At 46.7% G+C, this 18,226-nt stretch overlaps 1 protein-coding gene across 4 annotated transcripts in view; it reads left to right on the top strand.

The window, feature by feature from the left end:
- LOC143783170 (microtubule-actin cross-linking factor 1, isoforms 6/7-like) overlaps positions 1 to 18,226 on the top strand; it is a 347,588-nt gene that overhangs the window by 264,887 nt on the left and 64,475 nt on the right. For all 4 annotated transcript variants that reach the window (XM_077271554.1, XM_077271553.1, XM_077271555.1 and 1 more), the window contains 4 exons: positions 3,570 to 3,725; positions 4,548 to 4,754; positions 4,846 to 4,968; positions 7,117 to 7,286. In XM_077271554.1, coding sequence (XP_077127669.1) covers positions 3,570 to 3,725; positions 4,548 to 4,754; positions 4,846 to 4,968; positions 7,117 to 7,286 — 656 coding nt within the window. The remainder of the gene's footprint in view (positions 1 to 3,569; positions 3,726 to 4,547; positions 4,755 to 4,845; positions 4,969 to 7,116; positions 7,287 to 18,226) is intronic.

Here is an 18,226-nt window from a genome sequence, read left to right as displayed (position 1 = left end):
AAAAGTCAAAAGGCGCTCCTTCCCTTCCGAGCTCTGCCATGCGCCCAAACAGTGGTTTACCCCCACATATGGGGTATCGGCGCACTCAGGACAAATTTTACAACATCTTTTGGAGTCCAGTTTCTTCTGTTACCCTTGGGAAAATAAAAAATTGGGGGCGAAAAGATCATTTTTGAGAAAAAATATGATTTTTTATTTTTACGGCTCTACATTATAAACTTCTGTGAAGCACTTGGTGGGTCAAAGTGCTCACCACACATCTAGATAAGTTCCTTAGGGGGTCTACTTTCCAAAATAATGTCACTTGTGGGGGGTTTCAATGTTTAGGCACATCAGGGGCTCTCCAAACGCAACATGGCGTTCCATCTCAATTCCAGTCAATTTTGCATTCAAAAGTCAAATGGCACTCCTTTCCTTCCGAGCTCTGCCATGCGCCCAAACAGTGGTTTACCCCCACAAATGGGGTATCAGCGTACTCAGGACAAATTGGACAACAACTTTTGGGGTCCAATTTCTCCTGTTACCCTTGGTAAAATAAAACAAATTGGAGCTGAAATAAATATTTTGTGAATAAAAGTTAAATGTTCATTTTATTTTAAACATTCCAAAAATTTCTGTGAAACACCTGAAGGGTTAATAAACTTCTTGAATGTAGTTTTGAGCACCTTGAGGGGTGCAGTTTTTAGAATGGTGTCACTTGGGTATATGCTATCATATAGATCCCTCAAAATGACTTCAAATGTCCCTAAAAAAATGGTGTTGTAAAAATTAGAAATTTCTGGTCAACTTTTAACCCTTATAACTCCCTAACAAAAAAATATTTTGGTTCCAAAATTGTGCTGATGTAAAGTAGACATGTGGGAAATGTTACCTATTAAGTATTTTTTTGTGACATATCTCTGTAATTTAAGGGCATAAAAATTCAAAGTTAGAAAATTGCGAAATTTTCAAAATTTTTGCCAAATTTACATTTTTTTCACAAATAAACACAGGTAATATCAAAGAATTTTTACCACTAACATGAAGTACAATATGTCACAAGAAAAACAATGTCAGAATCATCAAGATCCGTTGAAACGTTCCAGAGTTATAACCTCATAAAGGGACAGTGGCCATAATTGTAAAAATTGGCCGGGTCATTAACGTGCAAACCACCCTTGGGGGTAAAGGGGTTAAGGTTATAAAACTCCTCAGTGAGGGCTGCTGGCACGCTGGTCTCAGATAACAGCTGTGTAGCAGGGGAGAGGTAGGGAGAGTGAAATCGCACACAGGCACATACAGGCAGAGGAAACTGCAGCTGAGAGCCCTGTATGTGTAATTGAAATAATAAGAAATTCTTCATATTCCTTGACAGCTGGAAACAAAGAAAGGGGTTTCTGCTAACCCCCCCCTGTCAGGAAATAGGAAGAAGTTCTGATTACCTCATTTACACATACAGAGGTCTCAGCTGCAGTTTCCTCTGCCTGCCTGCACAAGGCTGGAATGCTAAACCACTCTTCTTCCCTCCCCCTGCTATGGAGCTGTAATGTGAGACCAGCAACATACTGAGGAATTTTTTTGGCTTTGTGCTGCGAAATCCAGTCTCCTGTCTAAATCCCTCATTCCCCTCCCGCCTGATACCAGCGATAACTGGTACAGCAACTTTCAACCGCATGGGACTCTTTTGTTCTTGAAAAGTGATGTATAATGGCACCGATCAGGGATAGAGAGATAAGGGTTACATATTCCGAATGTCCACCGAGAGATCTATAACTCACTGAAATCGCTAGGATCTAAACTCACAAAATGCAACGAACGTATTTCTCCGTTATCTACGCCGTGTTAATACTTAAAAGAACCCCCCTGATGTGGTGAGCATTGTGTCGTTCTTTTACGACGTTCATACAGCGAGTTATGTATAGAAATGGCTCGTCAGAACTCTAAGAAAGGGGAGTATTCAGCCTCTGAGTGAGGAGTGCCTTTGTTTTAGGCAGGGAGATAACTGAGTGAGGCATCAGTCTTCACTAGTCTTTTGTCCTGGGTCTAGCTGCGAGACAGATCTGTAATGCATCTAGATGTGTGCCCATCCCCCACAGCAAATGGTCTGCCATGAGATGAAATGACATTACGAACTGTAAGTGTATTTCAACTTTAATCCCATTTTATTTGTAATTGTACTGTACATACGATAATTTTATAATATATTTTTAGACTTTTTATACTTCTGTAAACACTGCCTACCTTTTTTGAGTAAAATATATAAAATTACTAGCCTTGTTTTCCTTGCTCTATAATGTACTGTCACGTCCTCTGAAGTGAATTACGCTACTAATCTGGATTTGCTCCGGACCCGTTATTAATTAAGAAATCGGAGCTGGTGGCAGCGGGATTTGTCCTGTGTGTTTGGGAGGCTTAGTAGCAACGGACTGCATTGATAATTATTGTTCCCGCCTGAGTGGGAGTAGCTATATCTCCCTCGCTGCAGCATGCCCATTATCCAGTACAAAGTAAGGCAGACTTTCTGTTGACTAATTATCCTAGGTGCAGTACCCTGTCTGACCTGAGGGTAAGGGGGCGCCAGAGAGCTGCAAGTTCCAAACCAGAACTGGGAAATGTGATATAGATAAATCCCCTTCAGAAGGAACCAGGGGCAACCAAACAACCCCAATTCATGACAAATTGGTGTGAGCGGGTGGGATAATAAAGTTATCCTCCCTGGGATCCGTGACACCCCGCATTCTTGAGGGAGGGGGAACAGAGTCACACACTGGAGTTTCATGTTACAGCTGTGTTATCAGCAGGGAGAAGGAGCTGGGAGGAATGGGGGTCAAAAGCGCACAGCGTGTGTTTGTACCCAGACCTAATGGATGTAGCAGAGCTCAGTGTGCGTGATAATAGAGAATCAAATACATCATATTCCTGACAGTTGACACTGACCCTAGTGTACTTCTCACCCCCGAGTGTTGGCACTGACCCTGTTGTGCTGCTCGCCCCCGAGTGTTGGCGCTGACCCTGGGTTGTTGCTCGCCCCGAGTGTTGGCACTAGCGCTTGCGTGCTGTCTGCCCCCGAGTGTTGGCGCTGACCCTAGCATGCTGTTCGCCCCCCAAGTGTTGGCGCTGACCCTGGCGTGCTGCTCGCCCCCGAGTGTTGGCGCTGACCCTGGCGTGCTGTCCGCCCTCAAATGTTGGCACTGACTCTTGCGTGCTGTCCACCCCTGAGTGTTGGCGCTGACCCTGGCGTGCTGCTCGCCCCCGAGTGTTGGCGCTGACCCTAGCATGCTGCTCGCCCCCGAGTGTTGGCGCTGACCCTGGCGTGCTGCTCGCTCCCGAGTGTTGGCGCTGACCCTGGCATGCTGCTCGCTCCCGAGTGTTGGCGCTGACCCTAGCGTGCTGCTCGCTCTCAAGTGTTGGCGCTGACCCTAGCATGTTGCTCGCTCCCGAGTGTTGGCGCTGACCCTGGAGTGCTGCTCACCCCCGAATGTTGGCTAAGAACCTGGCATACTGTCTGCCCCCGAGTGTTGGTGCTGACCCTTGCGTGGTCTTCGCCCCAGAGTGTTGACACTGACCCTGGCATTGTATCTGTGCCTCAGGTCTGCCTGTCCGAGGGCCTGGCCGTGATCACAGAATTCCACCGCACCATGCAGGAAGTGTCACAGTGGATTGGACAGGCGGAGGGACGTCTTAACACTGCCGGACCCCCGAGCATCATAATGGAGACTGTCACCAACCAGATCCAGGAACACAAGGTGCAACATACAACTTAGAGGGCTCAAAGTAGATGACGGGGGCCCCACAATCCAGCTGGCTGGCGAGAGACGTGATTTGGACATTAATCAGCAGAGACATGATATCACTGTAGATTTTTAAATGCAGTTCTGGGGGTGATTGGAGGATAAGACACAATGTAACAGCAGAATAGTGACTGCAGCTCTGGAGGTGACTGGAGATAAGACACAATGTCACAGCAGAATAGTGACTACAGCTCAGGAGGTGACTGGAGGATAAGACACGATGTAACAAACAGCAAAATAGTGACTGCAGCTCTGAAGGTGACTGGAGGATAAGACACGATGTAACAGCAGAATAGTGAGTGCAGCTTTGGAGGTGACTGGAGGATAAGACACGATGTAATAGCAGAATAGTGACTGCAGCTGTGGAGTTGACTGGAGGATAAGACACAATGCAACAGCAGAATAGTGAGCGCAGCTCTGAGATGACCGGAGGGTAGATGTGCAGCAGAATAGTGAGCGCAGCTCTGGGATGACCGGAGGGTAGATATTCAGCAGAATAGTGAGCGCAGCTCTGGGATGACCGGAGGGGAGATGTGCAGCAGAATAGTGAGCGCAGCTCTGGGATGACCGGAGAGGAGATGTGCAGCAGAATAGTGAGCGCAGCTCTGGGATGACCGGAGAGGAGATGTGCAGCAGAATAGTGAGCGCAGCTCTGGGATGACCGGAGGGGAGATGTGCAGCAGAATAGTGAGCACAGCTCTGGGATGACCGGAGGGGAGATGTGCCGCACTGCTTTGCTCGTGCCCCTCATGCGCCATCTTCCCTTCCGTCTTATAGAGTTTGCTGCAGGAGATTGGCACGTACGACCTGAAGCTTTACGATCTGGAGTCGGTCTGTTCCCGATTGAAGGACGTGAGCCGCAAGCAGGAGAGTGACCTGACGCAGAGCCTGGTGCAGAGCGCCCGCCAAAGACTGGGCAAAGTGCAGGAGCGGGCCGCAGAGAGGGGCCGCAGGCTAGACGGGGCCCGCAGACAGGCCAAGCAGGTGAGCACCTCCATACTGAATCCTGCGCAGTGGCCCCTGGTGGCCGTGAGGCGCTCCTCCTGGGACTGACTGATATGATGTTGTCCCACAGTACAGCGAGTCTGGACAGAAGCTTCTGGAATGGCTGGAAGAGGTGGATCACACCCTGGAATCTCAGCAGATTGACACCAGCGTCAGCCAGGATCATATAAAACAACAGCTGAGCCAGCACAAGGTACAGCGTGTGAACACAGTGACACTGCCAGTGACATCACAAGACCGCGTGACGTGACTGACTTTATATGTTGCACTGCGTCGTCACTGACACCGGGACTCGCGTTACACTGTGACGTCACTGACACCGGGAGTCGCCGTTACTCTGTGATGTCACTGACACCGGGAGTCGCTTTACACTGTGATGTCACTGACACCAGGAGTCGCGTTACACTGTGTCCTCACTGACACCGGGAGTCGCGTTATTCTGTGTCCTCACTGACACCGGGAGTCGCCGTTACTCTGTGATGTCACTGACACCGGGAGTCGCTTTACACTGTGATGTCACTGACACCAGGAGTCGCGTTACACTGTGTCCTCACTGACACCGGGAGTCGCGTTATTCTGTGTCCTCACTGACACCGGGAGTCGCCGTTACTCTGTGATGTCACTGACACCGGGAGTCGCTTTACACTGTGATGTCACTGACACCAGGAGTTGCGTTACGCTGTGACGTCACTGACACCGGGAGTCGCGTTACACTGTGACGTCACTGACACCGGGAGTCACGTTACGCTGTGACGTCACTGACACCGGGAGTCACCTTACACTGTGTCCTCACTGACACCGGGAGTCGCGTTACGCTGTATTGTCACTGACACCGGGAGTCACGTTACGCTGTGACGTCACTGACACCGGGAGTCACCTTACACTGTGTCCTCACTGACACCGGGAGTCGCGTTACGCTGTATTGTCACTGACACCGGGAGTCACGTTACGCTGTGACGTCACTGACACCGGGAGTCACCTTACACTGTGTCCTCACTGACACCGGGAGTCGCGTTACGCTGTATTGTCACTGACACCGGGAGTCACGTTACACTGTGTCCTCACTGACACCGGGAGTCGCGTTACGCTGTGTTGTCACTGACACCGGGAGTCACATTACTCTTGATGTCTCTGACACCGGGAGTCGTGTTACACTGTGTCCTCACTGACACCGGGAGTCGCGTTACACTGTGATGTCACTGACACCGGGAGTCGCATTACTCTGTGATGTCACTGACACCGGGAGTCGCATTACTCTGTGATGTCACTGACACCGGGAGTCGCGTTACACTGTGTCGTGACTGACACCGGGAGTCGCGTTACACTTTGTCTTCACTGACACCAGGAGTCGCGTTACACTGGGTCCTCACTGACATCGGGAGTCGCATTACTCTTGATGTCACTGACACCGGAAGTCGCGTTACACTTTGTCTTCACTGACATCGGGAGTCGCATTACTCTGTGATGTCACTGACACCGGGAGTCGCGTTACACTGTGACGTCACTGACACCGGAGTCGCGTTACGCTGTGTCGTCACTGACACCGGGAGTCACGTTACACTGGGTCCTCACTGACATCGGGAGTCGCATTACTCTTGATGTCACTGACATCGGGAGTCGCGTTACACTGGGTCCTCACTGACATCGGGAGTCGCATTACTCTTGATGTCACTGACACCGGGAGTCGCGTTACACTTTGTCTTCACTGACATCGGGAGTCGCATTACTCTTTGTCGTCACTGACATCGGGAGTCGCATTACTCTTTGTCGTCACTCACACTGGGAGTCGCTTTACACTGTGACGTCACTGACACCAGGAGTCGCGTTACATTGTGTCGTCACTCACACCGGAGTCGCGTTACGCTGTGTCGTCACTCCCACTGGGAGTCGCATTACTCTGTGATGTCACTGACAGCGGGAGTCGCGTTACACTGTGTCGTCACTGACACCGGGAGTCGCGTTACACTGTGTCCTCACTGACACCGGGAGTCGTATTACTCTTGATGTCACTGACACCGGGAGTCGCGTTACACTTTGTCTTCACTGACACCGGGAGTCGCGTTACACTGTGTCCTCACTGACACCGGGAGTCGCATTACTCTTGATGTCACTGACACCGGGAGTCGCGTTACGCTGTGTCCTCACTGACACCGGGAGTCGCCTTACACTGTGATGTCACTGACACCGGGAGTCGCGTTACACTGTGTCCTCACTGACATCGGGAGTCGCATTACTCTGTGATGTCACTGACACCGGGAGTCGCGTTACACTGTGTCGTCACTGACACCGGGAGTCGCTTTACACTATCACAACAATTTGTCCTCTATATTCGTTATTGCAGACTTTTCAAAAAATCCTCTGGTCCAAACGTCCCATATATGAAGCCACTTTGCGGAGCGGCCGTGCTTTACGGGAGAAGATCCGACTGCCGGAGGATGAGCAGCAGATGGACGAGTCGCTGGGGCAGCTGAGAGAGCGCTGGGACCACATCTGCTCTAGATCCACTGAGCGGTATGGATGTGATTACATTATGCAGGAGTTGACCGGCAATTTCGGCCTGGTGGAGAGCACAAAGCATTTGTCCGTCAGTTGTGAAATGTTCTTAACCCTTTACCTCTATCTCTATCAGAATATTATGACACAGACAAAAAGGTTCTTAATTCTACAAGGATATGGTAACAGAAGCAGTCTTACTACATAGATACCGAACCAAGCTTTCTTTATACAGTTGTGCTCAAAAGTTTGCATACCCCAGCAGAATTTTTGCTTTCTTGTCCTTTTTTCAGAGAATATGAATGATAACACCAAAACTTTATCTCCACTCATGGTTAGTGGTTGGGTGAAGCCATTTATTGTCAAACTAATGTGTTTTCTGTTTTTTAAGTCATAATGACAACCCAAAACATCCAAATGACCCTGATCAAAAGTTTACACACCCTGGTGATTTTGGCCTGATGACATGCACAGAAGTTGACACAAATGGGTGTGAATGGCTACTAAAGGTAACATCCTCACCTGTGACCTGTTTGCTTGTAATCAGTGTGTGCGCATAAAAGCTGAGTGAGTTTCTGGGATCCAGACAGACTCTTGCATCTTTCATCCAGCCACTGACGTTTCTTGATTGTGAGTCATGAGGAAAGCAAAAGAATTGTTAACGGATCTACGGGAAGAGGTAGTTGAACTGTATAAAACAGGAAAGGGATACAAAAAGATATCCAAGGAATTGATAATGCCAGTCAGCAGCGTTCACACTGTGATTAACAAATGGAAAATCAGGGGCTCTGTAACAACAAAACCACGGTCAGGTAGACCGACAAAAATGTCATCCACAACTGCCAGGAAAATTGTTCAGGATGCAAAGAAAAACCCACAAATAACATCAGCTGGAATACAGGACTCTCTGAAAACTAGCAGTGTGGCTGTTTCAAGACGCACAATAAGGAGCATGCCCGGATTGCTAATCTGCCGGACTGGACAGATTCGCGATGGGCTGGCTGCTCTGTAATACAAAGTGGGCCGCCAGCCCTTTAAAACATCTTACTAGAGGCCCTATGTGTGCGCGCTTTCTCGCTTGAACGTGCTGGCAATGGCCGCTGTGGCACCTGTTAGTACGTGCTCACGGCTGCGGCCCCGTCAGTGTGTGCAAGCATGAGAGCGCGCGCACACACAGGGCCTTCTTTCACAAGTTTGAAAGGGCCGCTGTGGCCAATACCAGCGTCAGAGCAGCTTTGTTTGTTTCCTCTGTACTCACCAGTCCCAGCCGGGGACCCGCTCCTCTGCAGGCCCCACGATGGACCCACCTCAGCTGTTCATCCTTCCCCCATCTCAGGGACCTGGGTGAGTCCCAATATGGAAAATTAGTTTTCTGTATGTACAGCGCTTGCAGTACCACCTGTATACAGACTGCTGTATATGCATTATATAGGTGATATTGGCTGCTAATTCTGTGTAATCACAGTATCACCCATATAATGTATATACAGCAGAGTCACAGTACCACCTGTATAATGTATACAGACTGATGTACAAGTGCATCTCACAAAATGAGAATATCATCAAAAAGTGAATTTATTTCAGTTCTTCAATGCAAAAAGTGAACCTCATATATTCTATAGAGTCATTACACACAGTGATATATTTCACATGTTTATTTATGTTAATGTTGATGATTATGGCTTACAGCCAATGAAAACCCAAAAGTCATTATCTCAGTAATTAGAATACTTTATAACATCAGCTTCAAACAATGATTGTAAAATCTGAAATGTTCCCTACTGAAATGTCTGTTCAGTAAATGCCCTCAATACTTGGTCGGGGCTCCTTTTGCCCCAATTACTGCATCAATGCGGCATGACATGGAGGCGATCAGCCTGTGGCGCTGCTGAGGGGTTATGGAAGCCCAGGTTGCTTTGATAGCAGCCTTCAGCTCGTCTGCATTGTTGGGTCTGGTGTCTCATCTTCCTCTTGACAATACTCCATAGATTCTCTGTAGGGTTAAGGTCAGGCAAGTTTGCTGCCAATCAAGCCCAGTGTGTTATGATCTGGTGGTTTAGGAGCAACATGGGACGTGCTCTGGAGGAGGTGGTAACTGTACTGACCGCAGACCCTGAACTTAACACAACAACTAGAAGTAGCCGTGGGATGTTCCTAACACTGCCCAGACACCTCGTCACAGCCTGAGGACTAAATACCCCTAAAGATAGAAACAGGAAAGCTATCTTGCCTCAGAGAAAATCCCCAAAGGATAGACAGCCCCCCACAAATATTGACTGTGAGAGGAGAGGAAAATAACAAACGCAGAATGAAACCAGGATTTAGCAAAGGAGGCCACTCTAGCTAGATAGAAAGTACAGGACAGAATACTGTGCGGTCAGTATTAAAATACTAGAAAAATCCACCACGATAGAGGAGTGGATTGTACTAGGGAGGTGGAAGAGGGTACAAAATTAAGGGTGGTTTCACAATTTAAATATCTAGGGGTTCAGGTGTCTCTCCCTTTGAATAGATTTGAGGAGCTCAATCTTGAGCCATTAATAACCAAATTACGTGCCAAAATCACAGCGTGGAATAAGCTGCATTTGTCGGTAGTGGGTAGAGTAAATCTCCTGAAGATGGTTGTGATGCCACAGGTTTTGTATATTTTACATAACTCTCCGGTTTGGATCCCACGGACTAGATTTCGTAAACTTAAATCATTATTTGGAGAGTTGGTATGGGGTGGGAGGTGCCCGAGAATTAGGCAAGAGATACTGCAGCGATCTAAAGATGAAGGGGGACTTGCCCTGCCTAATCCCTGGTTGTATTTTTTGTCGGCGCAGAGCCAACATCTTAGGGGATGGGGGAAAGGGCTTGAGGAAGGCCGGGGTCATAACAGTCTGATGTATATTATTGGCATGTGGCCCTTGGGTCAGGGCCTAGAATCAGGACTATTCAAGAAATTGGGGGCTCGTCTTCACACTATAAATTTAATTCATAAGGTATGGCAGACGCTTAAAAGAATAAGAAGGGTTGAGAATTTCACAGAATTTTCACCTATTTGGGATAACCTTTCCTTTCAAGAATTCAACCATATGGAAGGATTGGGGGAGTGGAGAGAAAAAGGCATTGGGTTGATAAGTCAGTTGATGCAGAATGGGAGCCTTAAGCCTTTCGATATGCTGTAGCAAGAGTTCCAGTTCCCGGGGTTAAAACTATACCAATACAGACGGGTTCAGCACGCATTTCAGGCACAGAAGAGGAGGGGGCCTATAGTGATCCTGAAGGATCTAATGTTAGACTTTATACTAAATAACAATGGAACAAAGGGGGCTATATCCGAAGTATATGGTGATCTGCTACACACCTTTCTACTAGATTACCCTATAAAGGCCAGAGGGAAGTGGGAGGCCGAATTGGGGGAAATAGAAGATGATAGGTGGGAATCTATCTTAGAATACGTACCCAGGTTATCAATGAGTGAACCTGGGAGAATGTCACAATTGTATGTGATAAATAGGGCCTATAGGACACCTGATATGTTGTTTAAAGCCGGATTGAAAGACGATTCTGGGTGTCCTAGGTGCTCCCAGGCGGGCATACTACACATGTTATGGCTTTGTCTCAGACTATTTGCATACTGGGTTGTGGTGCTGAACCAAATTGGGGTGATCTATGGGTGTTCGATTCCCAGGGATCCGGTGGTTTGTGTACTTGGGTATGTGGAGGAAATCCTGGCCGACGAAATTGCCAAAATGGCTATAGCTAGATTACTGTTCATTGCGAGAAAGGTTATTGCAAGGTATTGGATTAGGGAGGAACCTCCTACTAGACGGGAGTTTATTGCACAGGCAAATCATATTGTCCAGCTCGAAAAAAGTATATATAATAAAAGGAACAGAATGAGCTTCTTTCAAAAGCTGTGGCAGCCATGGCTGGACGGAAACAATTAAGAGACTGTAGTAAAAAGTTGCATATATTATAATATGTATGTGTTATATCTTTTCTTTTCTATTCTTTCCAGGAGTAATGTTTGGGCGGAGTTAGGTCTTCAGAGGGGGGGGGGGGGGAGGGAGGTTTCTTTTAAATCAAAAACACAAATGTACCCTGTTTATGTGTATGGATACTGATGTCTTTATTTTGCACAATAAAAATATCTGATTTAAAAAAAAAAAGAAAAATCCACCACAGAGATTACAAAAATCTCCACACCTGACTAAAGGTGTGGAGGGTAAATCTGCTTCTCCAGAGCTTCCAGCTTAACTGAATAAATCCATACTGACAAAGCTGGACAAGAGAAAACATAAAATGCACTGAACTATTAAGTCCACAGCATGTGGACTGCAAAAAACCAAGCCAGGACTTATCTTTGATGATTTGGTCAGAATAGCAGGAGAATCCAAGCAGAGATGTGAATCCACCAAAGAACAGTTGACAACTGGCACTAAGGAAAGGGTCTAGCCAGATTAAATAGCCCAATCAGAACTGGTAATAAGTGGACGCACCTGATAATTGCTGAAATCCAAAGGAGCAGCAGTACCACTTATAACCACCGGAGGGAGCCCAAGATCAGAACTCACAACATTACCACTTATAACCACCGGAGGGAGCCCAAGAGCGGAATTCACAACACAAGTGATACTGTTGTTTGTATACCAGGTATTGGGCCTCTCTGACCTTTCCCGGAGCCTGCACACTTCAGTACTTTGCTCTGCCCTCAACAGGGCAGACAAAGTACGCCTGCGCCGGAGCCGCAACAGGAAGCAAAGAAGAGGACGTCATGGTATGAAGATGGGAGGTGCCGGACACGGACCCCGACGCCCATCGGTCCGGACCGCACCGGGAACGCCCCTGGGTGAGTATAATCTAACTTGTTTTTCTTATCTTTCAGGTTACATCGGGGGGCTTATCTACAGCATTACAGAATGCTGTAGATAAGCCCCTGATGCCGGTGGCCTTAGCTTATAGGCGAAAAATGGGGTGACAGATTCCCTTTAAAGGGATATTTATCAAAAGAAAGATAGTGAGAAAACACTAAGGGTACCGTCTCACAGTGGCACTTTGGTCGCTACGACGGCACGATCCGTGACGTTCCAGCGATATACTTACGATCTTGCTGTGTCTGACACGCTACTGCGATCAGGGACCCCGCAGAGAATCGTACGTCGTAGCAGATCGTTTGAAACTTTATTTCGTCGCTGGATCACCCGCTGTCATCGCTGGATCGGTGTGTGTGACACCGATCCAGCGATGTGTTTGCTTGTAACCAGGGTAAACATCGGGTTACTAAGCGCAGGGCCGCGCTTAGTAACCCGATGTTTACCCTGGTTACCCGGGGACTTCGGCATCGTTGGTCGCTGGAGAGCTGTCTGTGTGACAGCTCTCCAGCGACCACACAACGACTTACCAACGATCACGGCCAGGTCGTATCGCTGGTCGTGATCGTTGGTAAATCGTTTAGTGTAACGGTACCCTTAGCTAACATAAATGAGTTCAAGTCTCCAGGTCCAGTTGAATTACACCCCAGAGTACTGAAGGAGATAGCAGAAGAAATTTTTGAACCACTCTCCGTAATCTTTGAAAATTCTTGGAGAACAGGAGAAGTCCCAGAAGACTGGATAAGAGCAAATGTTGTTCCTATCTTCAAAAAGGGGAAGAAGGTGGACCCAGGGAACTATAGGCCGGTGAGTCTGACGTCTATACCAGGAAAGATCTTTGAACAAATTATTAAACAACATGTATGTAAGTACCTGGATAAGAATGAAGTGATCAACCAGAGTCAGCATGGGTTTGTAACCAATAGGTCATGTCAGACTAACTTAATTTCCTTCTATGACAGAATCACTGACTGGATGAATCAGGGAAATGCTGTAGGTATAGTATAGCTTGACTTCAGCAAAGCATTTGACAAAGTATCTCCCACAATCCTTATTGAAAAAATGACTAAGTATGGAATGGACAAGGCAACTGTTAGGGGGATTCATAACTGGCTTAGTGATCGGACCCAAAGAGTGGTCGTAAATGGCTGCACATCCAGTTGGAAGAATGTCTCAGTACCACAGGGCTCTGTCCTGGGCCCTGTATTGTTCAACATCTGTATCAATGATTTAGATGAAGAAATTGAGGGTACACTAATTAAATTTGCTGATGACACAAAGCTAGGAGGGATAGCTAATACTAGAGAAGAGATAGAGGATTCAAAAAGATATAAATAAACTGGAGCAGTAGGCAGCAACTAACAGAATGGTTTTTAACAGGGAAAAATGCAAAGTACTATATCTGGGCAATAAAAATGAAAAAAGCATATACAGAATGGGAGGAATAGGGCTAAGCAACAGCACATGTGAAAAAGACTTGGGTATACTAATAGGGTTCAGAAAAGCACTTAGTGAGTGGGCACCACCTGCATATAGAATAAATACTAGGGGATCACCACTTGCATACCAAACATAGTAAAATCAAAAAGGAGCAAGTGTATGCAAACAAATTGGGATCACCACAAAATAAGAATTTATACAAAATCCAGCTTTATTCAAGAAACTCCACACAAAGACATAAAAACATATTAAAACAACCCCCTAAAAGTATGACCTGGGGTAATGGGTCCATATAGATCATTGATAGAAATTGTAACATAGCAAATAGCCACTATACAGCCGATATATACATGGAACACAGAACCAAAAATATGCAACACACGGGCATTAAATGGTGCGATGTAATAACACAGATGAAGTAATACACCCTTTACTATTCTATGTCCCACAACAAAAAATCTACAGATAGAAAAACCTAAAATACACTTAGGGGCATAGTGAGCACCGTGTGGCTGCCTAGACCCTAGTATTCAGGTCCCATATGAACTCACCCTACCTAACACCTAGGCGGTAATAGGGCTCCTAGCAGCGTTGGTTCAGTGGATATCTGGCAGGCTGTAGCGTAGCTGTGACCCACGCGTATCGACGCCCGTAGCGTCTTCCTCAAGGTCGATATAACAAGTGCGGTACATTTCTTAACTTAAATAGCTACATGATTTCTTTTTACACCTACCAGGTGTGAGCAGCAGTACAGGCAGTATCACTTCATTCCTGGCGTCCCCCAAGACCTACTGCGCAGATGCTAAACGTTCCCTGTGATTGCACAGTGAACGTAGCTGGTGCATGTGCATTGCAAGATGGTGAGTCACCCATCTCCATGGGAACAAAGCCCCAGCTCCAAGCAACAGTACTAATAGCTGTAAGAGTGGTAATGTGAATACAGCCACACAGAGCGGCATCGCACAATTACCCTGCGCATTTAGGTTAGGGATACTCCATCTGGTTGGAGTAAATTTACTCCACCCAACAAAAAATTACAAATGTATGCGCATACATGTTCTGTTTTGCCTTATATATTCACTGTATATATACGGTAATCTCTATGGGATGTTAATATATAGTGGCATTTGCCCAAAATATATTGACACATATACTTACTGATATAGTGGCATTTGCCCAAAATGTATTGGCACTTTACTGGTTCTCTCCCTCCTTTTGTATATAGTTACTGCTGGTAGGATCGAACTCGTGGCCACTTTGGTCCGTGTGCAGTTAATGCTGGTGTTGTACACAGGTGCTCCAGTGTCCGGCACCACCACTTGGACTACTGAATATAGGGATGGAGACTTTGATGTGAGTGTACTTCTGTATGTCAAAGTCATGGTTAAAGATACCATATATTTTGTACTTTGTGCTTTATGCCTCCGACAGCCGAAGATATTTTTCTCCTGTTCTGGGGCTATCATACCCCTGCACGACCGGGACATTGTGTTAGGTTGTGCACATTCACACATTTTTTCTGGTGATAAACGATACATGCATGCAGTATCCCTAACCTAAATGCGCAGGGTAATTGTGCGATGCCGCTCTGTGTGGCTGTATTCACATTGCCACTCTTACAGCTATTAGCACTGTTGCTTGGAGCTGGGGCTTTGTTCCCATGGAGATGGGTGACTCACCATCTTGCAATGCACATGCACCAGCTACGTTCACTGTGCAATCACAGGGAACGTTTAGCATCTGCGCAGTAGGTCTTGGGGGACGCCAGGAATGAAGTGATACTGCCTGTACTGCTGCTCACACCTGGTAGGTGTAAAAAGAAATCATGTAGCTATTTAAGTTAAGAAATGTACCGCACTTGTTATATCGACCTTGAGGAAGACGCTACGGGCGTCGATACGCGTGGGTCACAGCTACGCTACAGCCTGCCAGATATCCACTGAACCAACGCTGCTAGGAGCCCTATTACCGCCTAGGTGTTAGGTAGGGTGAGTTCATATGGGACCTGAATACTAGGGTCTAGGCAGCCACACGGTGCTCACTATGCCCCTAAGTGTATTTTAGGTTTTTCTATCTGTAGATTTTTTGTTGTGGGACATAGAATAGTAAAGGGTGTATTACTTCATCTGTGTTATTACATCGCACCATTTAATGCCCGTGTGTTGCATATTTTTGGTTCTGTGTTCCATGTATATATCGGCTGTATAGTGGCTATTTGCTATGTTACAATTTCTATCAATGATCTATATGGACCCATTACCCCAGGTCATACTTTTAGGGGGTTGTTTTAATATGTTTTTATGTCTTTGTGTGGAGTTTCTTGAATAAAGCTGGATTTTGTATAAATTCTTATTTTGTGGTGATCCCAATTTGTTTGCATACACTTGCTCCTTTTTGATTTTGGGTATACTAATAGATCACAGATTGAACATGAGTCAACAGTGTGATGCAGCAGCAAAAAAGCCAAATGCAATTCTGGGATGTATTAACAGAAGCATACAGTCTAGATCACGTGAAGCCATTATTGCCCTCTACTCCTCTTTGGTCAGACCTCACCTGGAATACTGTGACCAGTTTTGGGCTCCACATTTTAAAAAAGACATCAACAAACTGGAGCAAGTTCAGAGAAGAGCGACCAGAATGGTGACCGGTGCAAACCATTTCCTATGAGGAACGGTTACAGGTTCTGGGAATGTTTAGTTTGCAAAAAAGAAGACTGAGAGGAGACTTAATAGCTGTCTACAAATATCTCAAGGGCGGTCACATTGTAGAAGGATCATCTTATTCTCATTTGCACAAGGAAAGACTAGAAGCAATGGGATGAAACTGAATGGGAGGAGACACAGATTAGATATTAGAATAAACATTTTGACAGTGAGGGTGATCAATGAGTGGAACAGGTGGCCACGAGAGGTGGTGAGTTCTCCTTCAATGGAAGTCTTCACACAGAGGCTGGACAGACATCTGTCTGGGATGATTTAGTGAATCCTGCTTTGAGCAGGGGGTTGGACCAGATGACCCAGGAGGTCCCTTCTAACTCTTCCATTCTATGATTCTATGAATTTAGAGAAGTATCTTAGGTGTTTTGTGTCTGAGAATCCGGAGGACTGGGCTACCTATTTACCGTTAGCTGAATTCACGGTAAATAAGCGTTAAGTCCCCGTTTTTCGGGGCATACGGGTTCCATCCGCAGTTTAGTTCATTTTATAGTAATCGCCCTTCTGGATTACAGGAAGAAGAACAGTTTTCATCTTCTGTTACTACCATATGGCAGAGAGTGACTATTTGAGGAAGATGGGGTCCAAATATAAGAGTGTGGCTGATTGGAGACATTTGGTGGGTCCGGACCTGTGTGTTGGTGACTTGGTGTGGTTGTCCTCGAGGAACATTAAGCTGAAGATTCCGTTTTGGAAACTGGGTCTAAGGTTTATCGGTCCTTATAAGATCATAGCCATCGTCAATCCGGTAGCATTTCGCCTTGCTTTACCGCCTACATTTAGGATCCACAATGTATTCCATCATTCTCTCCACAAAAAATATGTTGCATCTTCAGTACCGTCACCGCTACCACCAACTCCTGTCATTGTCGATGGTGATTAGAGTTTCAGATTGCGAAGATCTTGGATTCTCTTGTCTTGTTCGTCGGTCGCTTCAGTATATGGTACATTGGGGGGGGTTACGGTCCTGAGGAGAGGATGTGAGTACCAGCATCTGATATTCATGCGGACAGACAGGTCCAAGCTTTTCACATGGAACACCCCAATAAGGCCCCTTTCACACATCAGTTTTTTGCCGTCAGTCACAATCCGTCGAATTTTGAAAAAAACGAATCCGGTGACTGATGCTGCCGGATCCATTTTTTTCTCATAGACTTGTATTAGCGACGAATTGCGACAGATGGCCTCACATGTCATCCGTTGTGCGCTGGATCCGTTGAAAATTGTTTATCCGGCGGCCGGAGACAACAGACAAAGTAACGTTTTTGTGTCCGTCGAAAAAACGGACAGTGACGGATCCGTCGCCGTCTGTCGTTTGCTCGAATGGAAGCCTATGGGCGCCGGATCCGTCAAATGTTGGAATCCGGCAACGGATTCTGTTTTTTTTTAACTAAGCCTTCTTTCACACTTGCGTCGGTACGGGGCCGTCGCAATGCGTCGGCCCGACGTACGTTGTGCAAATTCGGCACAACGTGGGCAGCGGATGCAGTTTTTCAATACATCCGCTGCCCATTCTGTGTCCCGGGGAGGAGGGAGCAAAGTTCCGGTCGCGCATGCGCGGTCGGAAATGGCGGATCCGACGTATGAAAAAATGTTACATTGAATGTTTTTTCGTGACGACGGTCCGCCAAAACACGACGGATCCAGTGTACGACGGACGCGACATGTGGCCATGCGTCGTTATCCGTCGACAATACAAGTCTATGGGCAAAAAATTCATCCTGCGAGCACATTTGCATTGGATTAAAAAAAACGCAAGTGTGAAAGTAGCCTAAGCATGCTCCGATTTATTTAGCCAGATCCGCTAGTCAGATCCGTCGAAAAAACGAATCCGTCGCATCAGTTTTTCACAATCTGATCACAATCGAGACAACAGATTGTGACTGACGGCAAAAAACGAACGTGTGAAAGGGGCCTAAGCCTGGTCCTGAGGTTCCGAAGG

Source organism: Ranitomeya variabilis, chromosome 6, assembly GCF_051348905.1.
Source record: "Ranitomeya variabilis isolate aRanVar5 chromosome 6, aRanVar5.hap1, whole genome shotgun sequence".
Taxonomy (NCBI): Eukaryota; Metazoa; Chordata; class Amphibia; order Anura; family Dendrobatidae; genus Ranitomeya; species Ranitomeya variabilis.
Note: the sequence above shows the minus strand (reverse complement) of the source record. Positions and strands in the feature narration are given on the sequence as shown.